This window comes from Pterocles gutturalis, unplaced genomic scaffold, assembly GCF_000699245.1.
Source record: "Pterocles gutturalis isolate BGI_N339 unplaced genomic scaffold, ASM69924v1 scaffold52605, whole genome shotgun sequence".
Lineage (NCBI taxonomy): Eukaryota > Metazoa > Chordata > Aves > Pterocliformes > Pteroclidae > Pterocles > Pterocles gutturalis.
The window spans coordinates 7711-25327 of NW_010140196.1; the positions used below are offsets into that span (position 1 = coordinate 7711).

The 17617-nt window shown below is 39.5% G+C and overlaps 2 protein-coding genes across 2 annotated transcripts; one reads left to right on the forward strand and one right to left on the reverse strand.

The window, feature by feature from the left end:
• Positions 1-1386: 1386 nt before the first annotated feature.
• IL17D (interleukin 17D) lies at positions 1387-1739 on the forward strand (the record flags this gene model as incomplete). Its single annotated transcript, XM_010083553.1, is given in 1 exon segment — positions 1387-1739. A coding segment is annotated over 1 exon segment (353 nt), but the record flags the coding sequence as incomplete, so codon positions are not given.
• Positions 1740-9207: 7468 nt separating this feature from the next.
• N6AMT2 (N-6 adenine-specific DNA methyltransferase 2 (putative)) lies at positions 9208-12875 on the reverse strand. The gene is made up of 4 exons (XM_010083552.1): positions 12725-12875; positions 11752-11834; positions 10858-11138; positions 9208-9412 (listed from the first exon to the last, which is right to left on the reverse strand). The coding sequence occupies exons 1-4, from the start codon at positions 12872-12874 to the stop codon at positions 9285-9287; spliced, it is 642 nt and encodes a 213-aa protein (XP_010081854.1). The 5' UTR covers position 12875; the 3' UTR covers positions 9208-9284.
• Positions 12876-17617: the final 4742 nt, after the last annotated feature.

Consider the following 17617-nt stretch of genomic DNA (forward strand, 5'->3'; position numbering starts at 1 on the left):
AGCACTTCTGATCACATACTGGGGGTCAGCATCCTCCCAAAGGGGGGATGGGCTCTGTGGGAGGAGCACCAAGAGGTGGCTGGCCGTGCTTCGGGGCTGAACCCTTCTCCAGCCAAAGCGAGCTGTCCTCCCGCTCCAGCTGGACAGTGCAACCAGCTCTGAAGCACGGCTAGGTTTGTAACAGCACAAGAGCAGAAGGTGCTCTGGAGGAAGCTTAAAAGTACAAAGAGGACAGCTGGCGTAGGAACTAAACATATTAAAAAATCCTCTTTTTCTGGAGGGGGAAACATCTTTTTCAGAATAATGACACACAGTTGTGATAATGTACAGGTTACAGCCATGCCCAGCAATTACTTCCAGTATAAGCAGGAAAAGCGGGTAAAGAACAAAGCAACAAATACATCAGCACCACAATAAGCAGTGTGGCTACACATTCTAGTACACGTACTCCTCTGCGTACTTAGTCTTTTGTTTCAAAAACCAAGCAGACTTTATCAGCTTTTACTCTCTTTTCTAAAAACAATGGCTATAGGTCCGACAGGATCTGCATGACTTGAGACCACAGTATCACATCTTTGTTTCTGCGTCCAACAATGTCCACAGAGGAATGCTGGAACTTGGACTTTGTTGTTCCAAGCTGTACTTAGGTTACAAGCTTTCCAGCTGCTGCTAATGAGGAATTTCCAGAGACAGGGCATTAATAAGCAAAAAGAAACGTCTGAACAACAAACTGTAAGACAATAAAAAAATAGAAGCTATACTCTTGAATCTTTGAGGCAATGCTTTACTTCAAAATGTATCAGGAGAGGGCAGAAAAACCATTAACTTTGCAGTTTATCTTGGTGTGGGCATGGAAATGTTATTCTTTGGTTAAAGAGATAGTGGAGATGAATTAGAGAAAGAAATACAGAGTTCTGAAAAAGCAGGAAGGCACCTTCATAAGCCCAAGCATACTAAGGAGCAAAAACTATTGAAGAAATAATAGTACAATTTAATTATATTTAAATTATGAAATTTTAAAACATCATGTTTTTGATTCAACTATAATAATATTAACAAGGATTTGTACCAATTTTTGAAGAACTCAAGACAGATCAAAAGCTTGGAAATGCCCAGGTGTCCCTTTTAATGCCCTATTTACCCATTCAGTCCAAAATGCAAAAGTTGTTCTGCTTAAAACCAGTCTCTTCATACTTCAGTGTGCACTGCAGGACCTGATCAGTTCTATAAATTGTTCATGGTTTTTCTTTATACTTTACAAATTAAGAAGCCAGACAGCAACAGCTACGGCTATTTTTACTGGCAAAGAAAACAAAACGTTATATAAATGTTTATGGTCAAATCACATTATAATAATGTTTTCCAGATGAATATATCTATTTTTAGAGATACTAATGAATCTTTAATATTTGCTTCCCTGTAGAATTTCGTATGATCCCACAAGATATCCTAAGTACATTCCCGAAGCATACTGTCTGTGCAAAGGCTGCCTCATGGGGATCTTTGGTGAGGAGAATTTTCACTTCCGCAGCACCCCTGTGTACATGCCAACAGTCATACTCCGTCGCACGTCGTCGTGTGCTGGGGGCCGTTACGTCTACACAGAAGATTATGTCACTATCCCAGTGGGCTGCACTTGTGTACCTGAGCAAGAAAAAGAGGCTGAAAGTGTAAATTCCAGCATAGATAAGCAAGAAATGAAGTTGCTGGTAAGCCAGAACAAGCCATCATCAGAATGAAGAATATGTAGTCGTGTTACAGTATTGGCTTCACATCATCATTTCACCACATAAGGAAGCTGTACCACAGCAGACAACACATCGACATATCCTCTTTTTACAGTTATTTCAGTTGGAAAGTTTTGTTCAGTCGTTCAGATCACTAGAGATGACAATTCATATCAAGAACTTCCTTAGTTCATGTAAGTATTTGTTGCAAATTCCAATGTAGCTTTTTTTTTTTTAGAGCAGAACACTTTATCCTTGCTTATTCACAGTAAATTTTAGGTGATGCAACTGTAAGACATGCTAGATATTACTATAGCAGACTACTGGTTGTAGATATTTTTAAAGAGTCTCATATACTCTGCTTTTAAATACTCATATAAAAATCACATAGCTGCCATACATGTGAAAAATCAGCAGTTAAAAGGATAATTTCTCAGCCTGGGAGAGCCTTCCTTTATATTGCGCATCTCAACTGTTCTTGGCTATTACATCTGTGTACATTTATACACTACAGCAAGGAAACTTTTGCTGAGTTTGAATCATTCATGAAAAAATATTCTACCAGTTTTTAAACTTGCCAAATTGCTGAGGGTACAAAAGTGTTGAGAAAAAGCATACTAGAATATTGTAAGCTGCAGTGGACCTGTCTGATGTGGACAAAGTCTAATTGCACAGAAAATATCAATTAGAAAAAAATAATTTGGGTCCCAAGAATTCTGTATTAGATTTCATTCATCATTAACCACTTAAGTATTTCTTGTGACAAAACTGTATTCTGTACAGTTGAAAGGCCAAAACCTTTTCCATTGTAGGAGAGGAGATTCCCCATTAAAAAAAACAAGTACAAAGGATAGGCTTCATCTCAGGTACACTGCAGATGAATAAACAGGCTAGGTGTTCTAGATGCTACAGAGGTCACTGAGGTGAGTCCCAGACAATCCAAACTTGTTAAGTCCAGCAATTTATCCAATTAGTGTTACTCATTTTTCTCTGTGCTACATGTAACAGACAATGACCTGCAAAAGATGCAAGTCTGCCAAAGAGCATTCAGTCTTCCCTCATTGCAGATTACAGCAACTTGATGGCAAGCCCTAACCAGAAACCCTTGACACACAAAAACTTGCATTCCAGAACAAGAGACTGAAAGTTAACTCAGTCTAACGAATGATAATTGGGAATAACCAGGCATACCTTGCATGACCATAACTCCTCAGAGGGCCGCAATCGCCAAAGCTGATAAATCTCTGAATGCAGAGCAGAGAATATCTTTTACAGTTGGACCATGACTGCAATATCATTACAAAAAAGAATAAACACCATATGCAGCAATGGATTTGCTACATCAAGAATGTCAATATTGGGCTTAATTCATAGTGGAGAAAGTCCCTCCGCTACCAAAACACATGCTTCTTTGGAGTGTTGTTGGATGAAGAATGGAAAGACTATGAGCTAAACAGAATTAGCAAGTTAAACAGGACAAAAATCATATGACAACTTGTCTTGGTGCATAAGTATTGACTGTACTCTTTATGACTCAGTCTAGTATAACAGTATTTGTATAGTGCAATCTGTATAGCTTCTTACAAAGCCTAAAACAACTTTAAGAACTCCAGAAACCAATAAAAGATTCCTATTACAATGTCAGATTGATGTTTATAACCATGTTTCTTGTGCAGATGCTTTTCCACAATTCTACTTGTCTTCAGATCTGTGTTTCCTCAAATTGTGATGCTTCTATCTCAAGGGGATTCCCAAAGGAGGGTTCAAAGAAGATCATAAAGTGTTTATACTACTCAGAGAACAGCTAATTGCCTAGCTGCTGCCAGCAATTAAAGGTAGTTACCTCTTCCCTGGAGATTGCAAATACTTGCAGCAATTACATACACTTTCCCTTTCTCCTAATGTGGAAGAACTTCCCACCCTCTGAGAAGAGGGAAATGGCAGTCAAAGACAGAAGGGCTCAAAAGGGAAGCAGGCCCAGAACACTGGAGAAACTGCATGAGATGATGCTTCAGCAGTCTAACCTCTTATGGTTTAATTAATGGTTAAAATTGTGGGGTTTTTTTTCTCCACACACACACTTCAGACAGTGTGAAGTTGGACCTTCAGACTCCACAGCACAGAAAGCAAAGTCTTCACAGTGAAAGGCAGTAAAAAAACCTCCCAAACAACAAAATGCCAAACCACACAGCCCTTAACATTTAGTTAATGAAGGGCCACCAGCCCTTTAGCTCTGGTTAAATACTGCCCTCCAGCAAAACTCATCTGTCTGCCCACACATTTTATACAAATTTGTCTGCAACAAATTAGTAACTAGAGCACATGGATTTATTTGTATGATGTGGAGAAAAGATCTCACTTTTTGTTGCAACTCTCTTGTCCTGCAGGCATAAATTATGGAATCAGTTTGAGGTTTTTCAAGTAACTATAGCATATTCTGGGAATTCCTGGGAGTTGCAGGCTAAGATCAGGTAAATGGAAGACAATCAGTTTTACCAGTCCAGAAAAAACAGATGCTTTAGCTTATGTATAGCTTCAGGAATTGGATGACTGAAAGGAAACTATTAGAGAACTGCAAAACCTCCATGGATCAATAGATTATGTATGTTGGCGACCTTCTTGTCGTACTGCAACAAGTGCAGAAAGCTTCCTGTGGTTACAGGCAACCTCATGTTATCTTACTCTGAAGCCCATTTTCCTGTTTTAATCCTCACTAGCTTCTGTGGCAGACTTTTTAGCTGAGACAATTTGCTTCCTGATACAGCTTTCCAGTAAGGTGTCTCTTAAAAGCTATGTTTATGTTTTAGTGTGAGCAACTGTTTGATAACAATTTGTTAGCGAGCAAGTGTTTGTTAATACTTAGCATCAAGAACTACTAGCTACAAAAAACATTTGTTAACCTTCAAAATATCCTTCCACATATAAACCCTCTCCACATTATTCATGTGGGAAAGGCTGAGTATTAAATGTAGTTTGCGTTTGGATTAGTTTTTTTTTAAAGAGATCATCACATCATGGATTTATATCAGTTTCACTTTAACTGTGGTGTGACATTTTCCAGCTTCTAGCCCTCTGGTTACAGCTGCTGCAGCCTTGCCTTTAATTTGCATGTGGGGAGGGTGGATTCATTGGAGTTGCTTCAAGGCTCACAAACTGTTGACACAAGGCAGACATGAAATGCCTCATTGAACCAACTCCAGGCCTAATAAATGCAAACAATTCAAAGCTGAAACTATCTGGCAGCTGCAGCTGATTTGAGAAAATTTTTGTTGTGCCAGGAAAATCTTTTCCTTCAATGAGGTTGTCCCTGGAATACATTAGGAGCAACAAAACACAGAACAATATCCTTGGTAAAGCGATTATTTTCTTCTCTGTATTATCACTTAAGATATGTTGGAAAATTCATATCATGCAGGAAGATTGAGAAAAGCCTGAGATACTAGTTTTGGTTTACTAGCCAGTCCTTACATGGAGGTCTGAATAGGCAGAGGTTTACAACTGCAAGTAAACATGAAATCACCAGCAACAAGGGGAAAAGGGAAAAAAGGTATGATGCACTCACAAAGTGTAACACGCATTAATCTCGCTGGGATTAATGAACAGATTTACATGCTTGGACTAGGGCACATGAAGGAGTTGTAGTCAATCCTACATGGTTTGGTGTGTAATAGCACTCCTATCTAAGGGGGTTGCAAAACGTGAGTAGAACCAGAGCAGCAGCACAGTGGTGACACTGGTTGATGAGCGGCTTCTGCAACTCAGTCCCAGATGCCCTGTTTCCCACCTCACTGCACAGAACTGGGGTGCACCCTGCAAATAACCAAAGGAGAGTGACAAGGCCAACCATCAGAGATGTTTCCTACTTGTTCTGGCACAGAGAGGCACGGGTGGAAGGGTGAAGGCCATTGTGTGGTGCAGAGATGGGCTACCTGTGCAACACTGAGCTGAGAGCACCATGTTTAAAGGGCAATGCAGATTAGCTCTTGATGAAAGCAGTAACTTGGAATTCACGCAACGGCATTTCTAGAAATGCTTCATTTGTCATATAGGGTGAGGTGCCCGCAGCAGTGTATTCTCTTCCACCTACAGCCATCAGCTATGCACAAGACCCCAGGTTTCCTCTGCCAAGTGTCACCTTCATACCGACAGCAGGGCACTGAGATGTCCTGCTGCTGCACAGTGCCTGGTCCTGCAGCCAAGAGGCTGTAGCCCATCATAGACTTCTGCAGTTGTAAATGCCACTGGAAAAGTAGCATGGTGGTAACACTTCACCACAGTCTGCTCACAGAGGAAATCAATCCATGAGACATCCACAATAAAACCAATCACTACTTGACACTGAAGTTTTTTTTTCAGAATCCTATTACAGAAAAAGAAGGTAGATTTTGCTATCACAGATTATTTCTTAAAGTTACTGCACTGGCACAAAGTACAAATTCAGTATGAATTTTTGTGACTTGCAGCCTTCTCAGAAACACAGCTACTTCCTTAGAAACAAGTATGACAAAAATAGTTTTCTTCCTCTCATTGATGAAGGCTGTGAATGCCACTAGTCAAGCTCTGCTTGGGCAGCTGCCGGTGCTCACCAGGCTTTTAAGAGGAAAGCCAGTGGACAATGAACTGCTCTGTTGAGTGCATCTAGACAGCTTTACATGCACCCTCATTTTTTGTAATCGTGAATCTTCACAGTGCCTCTTTTCAAAGCTGTCTGACCTATGTGTAAGAAGCAGCAGTTATTTTGTTGGTGAACTGAATTTCTTGGTACAACTGAACATTGTACTTTTATTTTTTTTAAGAAAGGTCTCTGATGAGGTTAACAAAGATGTATTTTAATTCTGATATAGAGATCCCAAAAACACATTTACCAAAATTAAGCAGACAACTGAAGGAATTAATAGCACAGCAGTGACATAGTTGAAGGTTGTATGTGAATAGCATGTTCTAATGTAGGTGGCTGTCAGGGGAAGAATATAATCACTTCTGGCAATCATACCTGTCCCACTTGAGGTCTTTATGTAGTTAGAGTTTCAGGAGTTACTTCATTGTCTCCATCTCCTTGGTGTGCAAGACACTGAGGTAATAAAATGGTTTACAACTGTGAAGTACAGGTTTGTGCCAATACCTGTGCATTTAACATTCTGGTTTGCTTTCTTATTTTGAAACTGGCCATGTAAAAGTAATTATTTAATAGTGTAGCCTCCTGGAAAATAGCCAAATCCAGCCGTATGTCAGCTGTGGCCAGTCATTTTCAGGGGGGATTCTGGCTCTATTGGGCTTAGCAGCAAGGATGGCTTCTGGTGTGAAAGGCAAAACGGCATTGGCCGTGGGCTCACAGAGACTGTCAGAAGAGCCTGATCTCTGTTCTCCCTGCGAGCTCTTCCTCTGCTGCACTCTTCTCATTTTAACAATACCTATTACCAATCTGACAGAAACCAAGACATGTGAAAGAAAAAGAAAGCTGGTATCGTGAAACTATATGGGGGAGAGTGGGGAGAAAGCAGCAGATACAAAACAGGAGGAGGCCTTACGAATTGAACGGAGCTCTTGGAAAGTGGGGAAGAGAGCAACAGGGGCTTGGATGGGTATTTATGAACCAGTGTTGTGTCCAGCTCAGGAAGCACGATTCTCTCAGCACTGAGGATTATATTCCATATACATTGTTCCTCCTCATTTGTTTACTCCACCAGACAGGAAAATCTGCATCCCAACAGCAGAAATGCATAGAAACATGAGTATTATCTCTACCTGATGAAAAATCTTGTCTCACAAGCTTAATTAGATTTATCCCCACCACAGATTTCTTAATATTTCATTTTAAGTGCTTCATTTTGTAGATGTAGCATTTCTGTTAGCCTTTTACACAATCCCGATACATAAATATGGTGCATAAAGAGAAGTACTTATGCTTTGTATAGTATATTTATAGCTGATAGAACTGTTGAGTGCCTTGGAGTTTATGAACCAGCTTTCAACCAAAAATACATTAGTAGTGCAGTCAAAGGTTTCTCAAAACCGGCTTTAAAAATTACCAGTTAACAAAAATCTCTACTATCCCAAAGGAAAGTTTTTCTAATGTATCATCTATGTTGGTTGAAATTGATTGAAATATAGGCCAAACCTTTTATATAAGATCTAACATTTGTCTATTAGAAACAGTGGGAGTTTATCAATACATGTTATACCTCAGTGGCCTTGTAAGAGTCAAAGATTTCTAAAATACTTCTATTCTACTGCTCTACTGCTCTCTGTGGAACAGGAGGCAAGGATAAAGCTGGGCAAAAGGACTGTTCTTGGAACTACAAACTTGACATACTTGTAAATCATCTTTAGCTTGATATTGAAATCTGTTAAAAAGCAGACACTATATTTAATCAGATCCATTATGATTCAAGATTTAACAGACTAACATGTATGGGTCACATTGCTACACAAGTTCTCATAACCAACGGTAAGAGTAATTCAAAGGGAGAACCCATGAACACAGTCTGAAGCAGTAATGCAAGCACTAGCTGACGTTGCATTTTTATTTAGTAATTACTTTGTATTTCAGGTGATTTGGCCTGACTAATGTATAGGATTCTTAGTGGAAGTAAAGCTTTCTCTAATGGGGATAATGCGGAATTCCTTATTGTGCTTTTTTCAAGACGACATCAGGTTTATACCACTTCTAAAGATTAACTTAACTAGTAAATAGAAGAGCCTAGTTCTATGGTTTTTTAAAAGCTCATTTTGTTGCTCTAACACATAAACATCGCAAAATAAATGCACCGTACTTCTGCAAAGAGACATTTAACAACTTACCCTTTTCTCTAGTACAGCACACATACATGCACAAGTTTATATGGTGGTAAGTGATGACAAAATAGATCTTATTTTTACAAGAAGAAAGTTTGGGTTTGTGACAAGGCTTTAGAGAAAAGGTGAAATAATAACCACCAGTTTTTAAAAAGCCAGTCTGGCAACAATAGTGGACAGCAGATTTTATCTTACTTGGCAACTGGTACGTAGTTCTGGTTATTATTAAAAGCAACTGGAGAGGCCTCCCCAGAAGGAGACCTATTTTCTAGTTATAATTTATAAAAACATCGGCCTGCTAGATAATGGATCTGAAGACACATGACACGCTCAGAACAAACATCTCTCAATCCTTTTACTAAGGAAGCATCTCTCAAGATTGAAAGGAGACATTCATGCTCTTTCAACCACCCAGTAGTTCCCAAGTCATCAGTTCTGATGCAGTGATGACTCTGATGTCTGTGAGGCAAGCACCTATGTGTTGTTATAAGCCAGCCAGCTAAAAATCACTTCAGAGAGATCACTGAAGAGTCTTTGAATGGTAAAAACTACCAGGTAGAATGAAACTCTAACAGAGAAGATCCCATGATCTAGCACCTGCATTGGTGAGAAGATACAAAACACAATAACTGCAAATGCTTACACATTTAAGAGAGGCCATCACACTGTGTGGATGAAAGCTAGCTCAGCATTGAGAAATGTGGAGTCACTGATAAAAAACAGAAAGGATCTTGACTGAAAAGGTTGTGGATCTTACGAGAATCAGTCCAGTCCAGAAGCATAGTTCACATAACATCGAAATTCATTGGCTAAGTTTCGAGAGTGTTTTGGAATAAACTTGCATATCTTCACACCAAGATGCTTTGCTGCTTGTTCCTCCATGATTGCACCTGCAGCAAAAATAATTAGTATTCAATGAGAAAAACAGTAACAAGAGTGTTTGGACTTTTTTAATAGCTCTCCCCAAAGGCACATATAGAGAGCCTGCTTTTTTTAAGGAAGCAAAGCTTAAAGCAGCTACACTGTCAGCTCTCTGTAACAACTGAATCTATTGGGAAATTTAAAATAAATCTCAAAGAATGGAAGACACCTCAAGGAAATTAATGTCCAAGAAGTTTCATAAAAATAGGTAGAGGGTAAGATCAGTGCCCCTTTTATAGAAAACAGAAATTGGAACGGAATCGTCTTGCTACATGCCAAAGAAATTACATGGTAGGGAGCCATGGGAAATGCAAACAGATTACATATACTCTTCCTCTTAAATGAACTGCAGTGTGATATTTACAGCTACACTCTGAGAAATCACTTCCTTGAGCAGTATTTCTCAAACTTTGTAAACTGAAGGACCACATATCCATTTTAGGGAAAAAAATTCTGAGAACCATCCTTGTGCAGGACGGCCTTTTGCAATTAAACAAAGAAGTAGGCTTTCTATGGCCATATATTATTTTAATTTTTCTTTTGCCTGTTCAGTTGACTTTCCTCAAATTTTATGTATAGAGGGGTTTTGTCCCTTATTTTTTGCAAAAGTTTCCTGATGTCTTCAGATGTCTTGTAGTAAGATGACAGCTTAAGAAACATCACGACTAAGGCAGATACACATAGCTTCTTAAACCAGCAAGTGCATCTTCATAAAGAAGGACCTGCAAGTACAGTTGGTAAGTTATCCAGTTTCATGGCTCTTATCACTGGTTTTTAATTCCTCCTGCTGCATTTCGGTGCCTAAGATCTCCTTACTTGTATCACAGTGGCAGAAACCCCTCATACATTCATTCACATTACAGTTTCTATGTTTACCAGTAAGGACAGGTAATATGAAAAAAAAAAAAGTTGACTTTGTTTTTCTTTTCAAGATTTAGCTAAGATCATCCCACTTGACTGAGCAAATGCCATTCCAGCCTATTTGTCATTCATTCTACTTAGCTCGTCTTAAATGCTAAGTAGTATGTGGCAGCTGAAACCCTGCAGCTGCAGACATGTTTAGAAAATCACAAATTTGTACGGTTATTCAATAAGACATAACCAATAAGTTGTGCCTATGTTTGTCATTCCCAGAATTCAACCATTGCAATTATCAAAAGTGTCCCTTTTACAAGAAAAAAATATTTGTGGAACTTTGCAGGACAATCTTACAATTCATCAAAAATTTAGTAAAACTTGTAATGCCATATGAAAAAGTACTGACTTCTAACTATTAAAAACCATATGCCTTCAGTTTAAAATAAAGGTTGAACTGAAGTATTCCAATAAAAAGCTTAGGATATATATTCCTACTTGAATTAATGATAAAATTGTTATTATTGAGTTAGTGACCTAGTATTTTTATTAATTATACCGGTGCAAAGCAGGATCTTTCCTTTTGTTAAGTATTTTATGGTCTCTGCAGTTTTTTGAAGACATTCCTCAGAGAGATAGGGTGGATCTGCTATTACGATGTCAAAACTGTGTGGCAGGAGATTTTCAGGTAAGTTCAAAGGGTGGTTGTAATCATAGAAGATAAATTCTTCTCCATATACAGAAAACCTTCTGTCGTACTCCAGTACACACACTGAAAAATCTTTACCATCCTGTTCTTTCAGTTTCTGGTACACGCTTGGTGCACTAACACATGCTATCCTGAAAAAGAGACAATAACTTAGAATATTAATTTAAAAGGCAAACAACAACAACAACCAACCCTACAGCAGTCCTCAGGGCTGCTTTGGGAAAACATTTTAAACATTAGTCCCAAGAATGTAAGCTATTCTTCCTCCATTCTAACAAATAATTACCTTAATAGTATCAACCTCCATGCTGCACAAAGACCTTAAGCTTAACACAAAATCTTCTTTCAGAACAGCAACTTGAAAACTTAAAATTAAAAATGACTCCTTACAGAAATAGGCAGAAAACCAAGGTTTTCCATCTGCTCTACAGAGACATTGTATGAAAACAGAGAAGAGAATTACAAGTCATTAATGTGCTGTGAAGCTCTTTGTATTTCTCAAAAAAAAAAAAAAGTAAACTTTTTTCAAGGCAGAGCCTGCAACATTCGATGAAATGCTAAATAGTCCATACTGATCTTACTGTTAATTAAATAAATAACAGCAAAGCACTCCTGCAACATCTCCACTGAACAAAGATGAAGTACAATGAGTAATGAATTAAACTACAGCTCTGTCTACATAGTAGAAATGAAGTATTTACAGAAAAGACATGTTACATCTACAACGTAATTATTAACACCTACCTGCCACCTTTTCCAGCTGCCACAACCGCTTCATTAGCCAGGCATGACGCAGTTTCATCACTGTACCAAAACTGGCTCAGTTGCTGAGAAAGATAACACACAATTACAGACGTCTTCCGACTGTGCTACGTGCAGTCAGGTGTTGCGAGTCATATTTGAAGAAAACCAAAATTCATAGCACTTCTCAGTTCATAAACTGTAAAGCTGGAGAGGTGCCTGTTTCCCCAATAGCCTTTTACTTCTGTAATCCAGCGGCAAGCAGCAGGTAGTTTACCCTGCGTGCTTCCAAAGCATTTACTGCAGTATCAGGAAAACCAAGTAATGCAATATCACTGACAAAGTTAGTTCAAACCCAAAGTGCAGATGCACAATATTTATGTGCTCTTAAACTAAGTTACCTTAGTGGAAGAGGAAAAAGGAACTTGAAAAGTGACATATGGAAGGAAATAAAGGATAAAATTACTAAATCAGAAGACATGAGACAAAGGAAGAGTAAAAAAATAAACCAACCCAGAGACAAATTAAAAATCAGTCTGTCAGAAGAAAGCAAGCAGCAATGCAGCCATCCACAAAACCAAAGAAAGAAGACACAGAAAGAAATACCATGTGAAAAGAAAGATCATTTGTTTTTGTACACTGTATTTGTCTCAAACTCAGGGAAGAATCTTTACTACCCTCACATGCCAGGCTGGAGTTAACATTTCCAGAAGGGACAGATGCTTCAGTTGGCAGCTTTATTACCTCTCCATGTAATTTCAGTTTGTACCCCCCATACACATGGAGAACAGACTATACCCAAATTTAATATTAAAGCAAATATCCCTATAGTGTTACTGTCCACGGATAGTTTGATTTTGCTACTCTAGGAACATCTTGAGTGTTTAATTTTTTTAATTTCCTTTCATTATCCATCCACAAAAGCTAAAGGCTATTCCTCTAACTGTGCTTTATTCACGGAAGTTTAGTTTCTTACCCAGTCTTCTTCTATTGAGCCAACGGAATATTGATTAAACCCCTGGGAGGTCTTCATGCCCTCTCTCTGCTGCTGTTCCAAATAGAACTCCTGGAGGGCAGCCAACGCATGGGATGAAAGCTGGGGAATGTCATCATCATCATCATCCATTTTTCTAGACGTCAACCGGGGGGGAGGGGGGGGAAATTTAAATTAACCCTTTTAATGGTGAACACTTTTAATACTGGCATACTCTGCTGAAGTAAAACAACCTCCACCGTCACTGCTGATTTAGTCTAACTGCTAATTAGGAAAACCTCCTAACAAGATAAAACTTATTCCCTCTATTGAGGAGCTCCAGCGAAAGGCAGATTGGAAATAACATATCTCCAGAGATAATTCAGGAACAGCAACAACACTGCTCCCTTTCTATACAACACAGATTAGGCTTGTATTCTTACAGGGAAGTTGTCATTACAGCATTTTTTTTTTCCTGAATCCGTACACCTTTTTGGATCACCTTGCAGAAAAAAAAAAAAAGAAAAAAAAAAAAAGCTTTTGTAGATTTGGCAAATCTTATGGAAATTATTCCCTTTCCTCACGGAAAAAAATGATAGCTACTGGTCATTCCAAAAGTCACACAATTCTGACTCAATTAAATGAAGTAAACTAGTATTGTAGGATCAGCATCACCCAGCTTTTACTTCCACACCATAAAAAGATTCCTCAGTGCCAGAAACCTTCCACAAACAAAAGCGGGCAAGAAGCCTGAGAAGATGTTTTTCTAAGATAACACTACTGGACAGAAAATTTGTGCATTTTGTGTGTAAGAACATGGACATGTATCAAAAAGACACGGTATATACTAACAGGAAAGTACAGCCATTTTCAGAAAACTCTTGAACTGAGTTACGCTGCACAGTATCACTTAACCCTATGCACCCCAGGCAGGTAAGCAGCATCTGCCCAGAGATGAAGCTGAAGTGTTTTTATGTCCTCCCCAGAAAAGACAGTGCCACCTCCTGGAACGAAGAGGACAAAAACAGGAACCCAGCATGTGACAAGTACTGGAGAAAACTGCTAAAAGATACTTCTCTCAAGAAACCTGCTTTCTCTGGGTCTGATGCAGTACACGAGCAATGACTTTAACAGAACTTGGAAACCTGCATACCCTGCCTTTGTGCAGAAGTCACCGAGAGAACCTCCTGCCATCGGAACCACATGCAACCTCAGAACTTAAGTATAATTTGAAATATAGCTGCTCACAGTTTTTCTTCTCCCCATGCCCTGCATTAGAATGAGAACTCCAGAATTTGCAGTCTCCTCCCCTTCCACCTGTCCCTCCACACTGCTCGCCCTAGCAGAGCTTTCAAGACATTTCCTAAAACACAGCTTCTCCCTGCTTGCTGGAAAAATGGTACCATTACCCTGCCACTGCGAGATAACTCAGCAGTATTCACTAAAATAATTACTCTGCCATTCCACTGACACGGTATGAACCTACATGTGATAAGAGTAAAGCTCATGGCTTTTCCAGAGTACCATTTATTGACTTGCTGGCTTCTCATGCCAGGTTGGCCAAACAGGGAATCCTCCAGAGCCCAAAGACCTGCCTATGCCATGAGCCTCATGGACCTCATGCACGAGGAGAATTCTGGAGTCAAGCTGCCTAATAAAAACACAAAGGCTAATTTCTGTCCCTAGTGTTTTGTTGAATAAAATATAAATGCTTTAAAATTATTTATATTATTAAATTACGTATTATTTACAGTATTCACTATAAAAATGACTGCAAGCTCACACAGATAATATAGTTCCTCGCAATAGTGCTCTTAACAATATGCAATGCTACAATCCATTTTAGGCCCTATACAAGAACTTTTTTCATTAGGACAGATATTAGAAGTTTAAAATCACAACTCACAACTTTATTTTTTATTAAGTGCATCATACACGTAGTGATCTGGTTTACTACTATCCCCTAGGCAAGGACACATCTATGCTTTGACACTAAGAAACTGAAACAGATGCAAACTTGCAGTTTTTAAGTCAAAAGCTGAAATTTTGATTTTATGTTCAGTGACCCCACACAAGCATTTGCAAGGACTAAATCCATGCCCATGAAATGAAACCCTCACAGATAAAATTGCTGATGAGGCATTACCCATTGGTTCAGGAGATAAAAAGGCATCAGCCACAGACATATTTTTTTTCTATAAATATTTTAATTGATTTTTTAATAGTCTTCCTTTTGGTTTGTAAATTAAAGCCTTAGGAACCAAGCAGTAATTAACTCTGAGGTTGCAAGGAGAGGTAACTCAGAACATATGGCAGAAATATTATCTACTTCTATTAAGAACACCTTCAAAATTCAAAATATTTTTCTGAACATACATATATTGTCTACATATACTGACTTAAGTCATCATCATGAAGACATTTTCATGCTCAAGAACTACATCATAAAACTACTAAAGTAAGAGTTTATGTGAGCAAGACTTGTAAATTCCTTTGGCTTCAAGTTCTACTGTTTGAAAGCCCCTCTATACCCCTCCCAGAAAGTTCCCTGCTCTCCAGTCCAGAAACAGCCCTGAAAGTTCTGCGGGAGGAAGCAGAGAAACCGACAGTGGCCCTGGCGCTTACAGGCCCTTTAAACTCTATTATAAACTCCACAGCCCCTGAGCCCTGAGGCTCCAGCTGGCCCACCCGCGCTTGCCCCAAGCCCTGGGTCCTTCCACCAGCAACCCAGGCTCTGGCCTCACGCAGAGTCTCTATGAGGAGTGAGAGGGCTGCAGTTCAGGAGTGCCCTGGGATTCAGAGCGCTCCTAACACGTACAGTGCTGATACAGCCACATTACCAGCATTAAACCTGTTTATTGATAGGAATGTAAGGTTTAAAACTAGCAACGTGGCAAACCTTTACTACTAATTCTTAAGTGTTGCATTTGCACCTAATTAAAAAGCAAAACAATAAAGAAATCAGATCTCCAAGAACAGCTCTAGAACGCTGCATACAGAGTTTGGAAAAATAAGACTCATGGTGAAGCATCTAAAGGAAAGCAGGAAAAAAGGGATAAGCTCCCACAGATAGAGTGGAACATGAACAGGCAGGGTTGTGTTCAGAAGGTAAAATGGCAAATTGGAATGCTACTGGCCCCTACAGGGCCTGATCTTTCCATAAAACATGAAAAGTGAGGTGACTACAGCTACACCACATGGCCTAAAGCTCGCACAGTGCAGCAGGCGGGATGAAGGGGGTGGAGGTGCCTGCAGACGCCTTAGTCCCTTCTCTACACAGCTCAGTCTCTCTTATTAGCCAGCATGTATGGTGTTTGTAACACATATCAAGAAAACCTGGACAACGGCGTGTCACTGTAATGAAAATTGCCTGGAAGGGGCTGCAGCCACCTGGCTGGAGGTGAACGAGTCCTGATCAGAGGCACTGGAGAGTTATTAAAAAGCTGGACACATGCCCTACTAGCTTAAAACCAGGGAGGTACTGCACTCTGCTCAAGCTTCAGCTCCTGAATGCGTACAGGGATCCAAATCCTGTGTCCCCCGACAACTAGAGACAGACAGACAAGTCAGGATTTGTGGACCAGGACCAGCTCACTGGCCACAGATCTGAGAATGGCTCCATTTCAGGATTAAGTCTGGAGAACTTTTTGTTAATGTCTATGACACATGGCTCAAGAGGAAAGCTGTACTAGTTCAGATCAAGGGTTGATGCTGGTCATTCCTGAAGGCAGTCAAAAGCAACTGTCTCAGAAGGAGCGAGATAAGGCAAGTATATGTGGTGCCTCTCCACTCTATACTCTGCCAGACTCTTAACCATTTTCCACTAAGGGAACTGTTTCTGCATCTGAAGTGATCTGTGAATGCAGTCCTTTCAGAGACACTTGTCCAGTATCCCTAAAATTCACATAATTTTTTAAAATCTACAATGTGAGCTGGTAAGAAGTTTTATTTTATGAAAAACCATCTCTTCTTGCTGTGAACATGGCTACTGGCTTCATGTGATGCAACTACTTTGTGTATTGGCCCTTATACACTCTTCCACACCACTCCACGTCATTTCACAGACAATGGTAAGTCATTCCCCTTCTCTCACGCCCCAAGTTGGCTCTTAACGCACTCCACTGACTAGGTGACAGAAGTCTTTCCATATTGCTCATCCTTGTTAAACACCTCTAATGTACCGTTATTTTGAGATGAGAACTGTAGACAATATCAAAAGATATGGGCAATCACACATTTATGTGTCATTTTATGATGTTTTCTGTCAGTCTATTTCTTTTCATTAAAAATTCTGACATTTGATGTGTTTTTCTGGCTGCCACCACTGAGATGATGTTTTTGGAGAATCACATACCATAATCCCGAAGTCTCCTGCCTGAGTGGGAATGGTGTCTGATGAGAACATGATTAAGTAGCATTTACAAAGAAATTTAAAAGGATCCACAGAGAGCTCCAAGATACCAGCACATACAGAATACAGAACAAAACTAAACAGGAGTTCTGGTCCCTTCAATTCAACAAAACGCAGAGAAAATACTGAAACTAGAAAAGGTTCAAGAAGGGCAGTGAGACATCCAAATATCTGAATAGCTTTGGCAGGGGAAGGAGTACGAGGAAGAAGTAACTGAGCAGGGGAATGACAGAGCCTGTGATCATGAGTGGCATGAACAGCATGGGCAGAGATCAACTGCTGTTTTCCAAGGCAAGAGCTAGAAAACAAGTGTGGGCTGCAAGGGACTGGCTAAAAAAAAAAAAATCAAAAGGAGCTGTTTCTTTAAGTGTTCCAGAGTGACAGAATCTCGGAGAGTGACAAAATTTCATAGTGCTTCAAACAAAAAAGTTCATAGGCGAGAACTGCTCAGAGAATTACTAAATATGTACAAAGTGCACTGCGTT